Below are 2500 nucleotides of genomic sequence, written 5' to 3' on the forward strand. Positions count from 1 at the left end.
TTTCATGTCATAAATATGACTTAGTCATAAGTTCAACTTTTCATGTCATAAATATGACTTAGTATGTCATAATTTCACCTTTTCACGTCATAAATATGGCTTATTATGTTATAATTACAACTCGTGACGTAAATATCACTCAGCATGTTATGATCTCAACTTTTCATGTCAATAAATATGACTTGGTATGTCATAATTTCAACTTTTGACGTAAATATGGCGTCATAATTTCAACTTTTCATGTCATTAAATATGACTTGGTATGTCATAATTTCAACTTTTATTTCATTTCATCTGGAATCACTGCAGATGTTCACAATCGTTTTATTTGCTCTGATAGAAACAAGCGATTGTTTGTTATGCTTCGGTTTTTAACGCGACATCAACATGAATTCAGACCACAGATGATGACGGTTATTTTCAGCAACATGAACATGAACCTGAATAATGAGCACATGTATTGATCAAGTGTGTGTGTTGAGTGACAGATGATGGTAAACTCATGTGAAAAATGCAAATGTAGTTAAAGCACTTCGTTAACTTACGATCAATTCATTGACATGAAATGAAATCAACAGGAAGCTTTTTGTGCTTTTGTCCATTAAAATGTGTAACTTTTGTGTTTTGTTATTGTTTTTTGCATTGTTGGTTCATTTACGGTCACTATTGTTTGGTATTTATATGACGGCACAGTAACTATTTATTCAGCTTTCATTTGATAATGCAAATGTTCCTTATCTCCATTTTACACACTGCAAAATGCTTTTCTTACTCAGTATTTTTGTCTTGTTTTCAGTCCAAATATCTAAAAAAATCTTTCATTAAGAAGCATTTACTAGACAAGCAAACGTTTTTGTCTAGTTTTGGGGGAAAATAGCTCAAAATTAAGGGAGTTTTTTCTTAAAATAAGCAAAATAATTTTATAATAAAGAAGCATTTTATTGCTGCTTTGTAATTGTGTTTTTTGTTTGTTTGTTTGTTTATTGATGTCTCATGCACTTAATATGGTTTGTCTTTTGAGTATATCACATATGTATTATATACATGCTGTAATTAACTTGTTGCAGTTATATACATTTACAATTTAGTTTTTTGTTGTTGTTTAGGTGGAGGCTTTAAAATAAACCCTTTGGGTTTTTTGCCTCTTCCTGCACAGTATATGGATTGTACTTTAGTTTTTTTATTGTGTATATTTTATATTTGTGCAAATAAACTAAAACCAAAAACCAATGGGGTAAGCAAAATAATCTTATGATTATTTTGCTTACCCCATTGGCAGATTATTTTGCTTATTTTAAGCAAAAACTCCCTTAATTTTTAGTTATTTTCCCCCAAAACAAGACAAAAACTTCTGCTTGTCTAGTAAATGCTTCTTAATGTAAGATTTTTTAGATATTTGGACTGAAAACAAGACAAAAATACTAAGTAAGAAAAGCATTTTGGTTTTGTACTCGTGCGTCTCTGTAGATTCATATCCAGGGTTGAGGAGGTGCTCAATGACTGGAAGCTGATTGGTTGTCGCGTTGGGAAACCACCGGAGAAGGTCATTACCCATGATTACCGCTACACGAATGAAGTATGAAGCGATTTTTGCAGAAGTTAACAGTGTTGATGCTAACAGGGCGAATACACCAGCGGCTCCTGGGAAGAGACGTGTCTAGAGATTAACTTCGCTGATTTCAAGTTCTCCATTACACATCACTGTCTGAAACAGGAGTCCGCAGAGAGTGAAGGCCGGGACGAGCCCGAGGAAGGTACGCTTGACCTTTGACCTCGTCAGCTGACCTTTGACCTCTCCTGCGTGTGTTGAACGGTGTCTTCTGCTTTCAGATGCGTATCCGCTGGCCATGCAGGACCTGCTCTGCATGAACAATGACTTTCCTCCTCGAGCTCACTGTCTGGTCAGATGGTAAGAAGATTAATTAAGTTGGCTTGAGAGAGCAGACTTACTGAAATCCTGTTGTCTTCTGACCCTAAAATTTACAACTCTTAACTCCTCCTAGAGCTTTAACTCTACAAACTCCAAATTCGGCTCAGAACTTCAGATTGTTCTGACTTAGTGTGCTATATCTTTTCTAACTGATCGGACTTAAATGATTAGTTCACTTTTAAATAAACTTTTGCTGATAATTTCCTCAGCCCCATGTCATCCAAGATGTCCATGTCTTTCTTTCTGCAGTCGAAAAGAAATTAAGGTTTTGGATGAAAACAGTCCAGGGTTTTTCTCCATATAATGGACTTCAATGGGCTCCAAACGGTTCAAGGTCCAAATGACAGTTTCAGTGCAGCTTCAAAGGGCTTTAAACGACACCAGATGATGAATAAGGCTCTTATCTAGACAAACCATCAGTTTCTGAGAGAAACCCAGCAGTATTTATGCTATTATTTTACCTCTTAACAGACGAGCGTGATCATCTCTGAGCTCAGCCATAACTTTCGTCAAGTGAGGTCAAATACGATCGTGGTCATAGATATATCGATCGTAGATGCCTCATTCTAC

At 35.7% G+C, this 2500-nt stretch overlaps 1 protein-coding gene across 3 annotated transcripts in view; it reads left to right on the forward strand.

Moving 5' to 3' along the window:
* The window catches only part of rab3gap1 (RAB3 GTPase activating protein subunit 1), a 91973-nt gene that overhangs the window by 1516 nt on the left and 87957 nt on the right, over positions 1-2500 (forward strand). For all 3 annotated transcript variants that reach the window (XM_079822416.1, XM_079822417.1, XM_079822418.1), the window contains exons 3-5: positions 1468-1543; positions 1622-1754; positions 1831-1909. In XM_079822416.1, coding sequence (XP_079678542.1) covers positions 1468-1543; positions 1622-1754; positions 1831-1909 — 288 coding nt within the window. The remainder of the gene's footprint in view (positions 1-1467; positions 1544-1621; positions 1755-1830; positions 1910-2500) is intronic.

Source organism: Gobio gobio (genome assembly GCF_949357685.1).
Source record: "Gobio gobio genome assembly, chromosome: 7".
Taxonomy (NCBI): Eukaryota; Metazoa; Chordata; class Actinopteri; order Cypriniformes; family Gobionidae; genus Gobio; species Gobio gobio.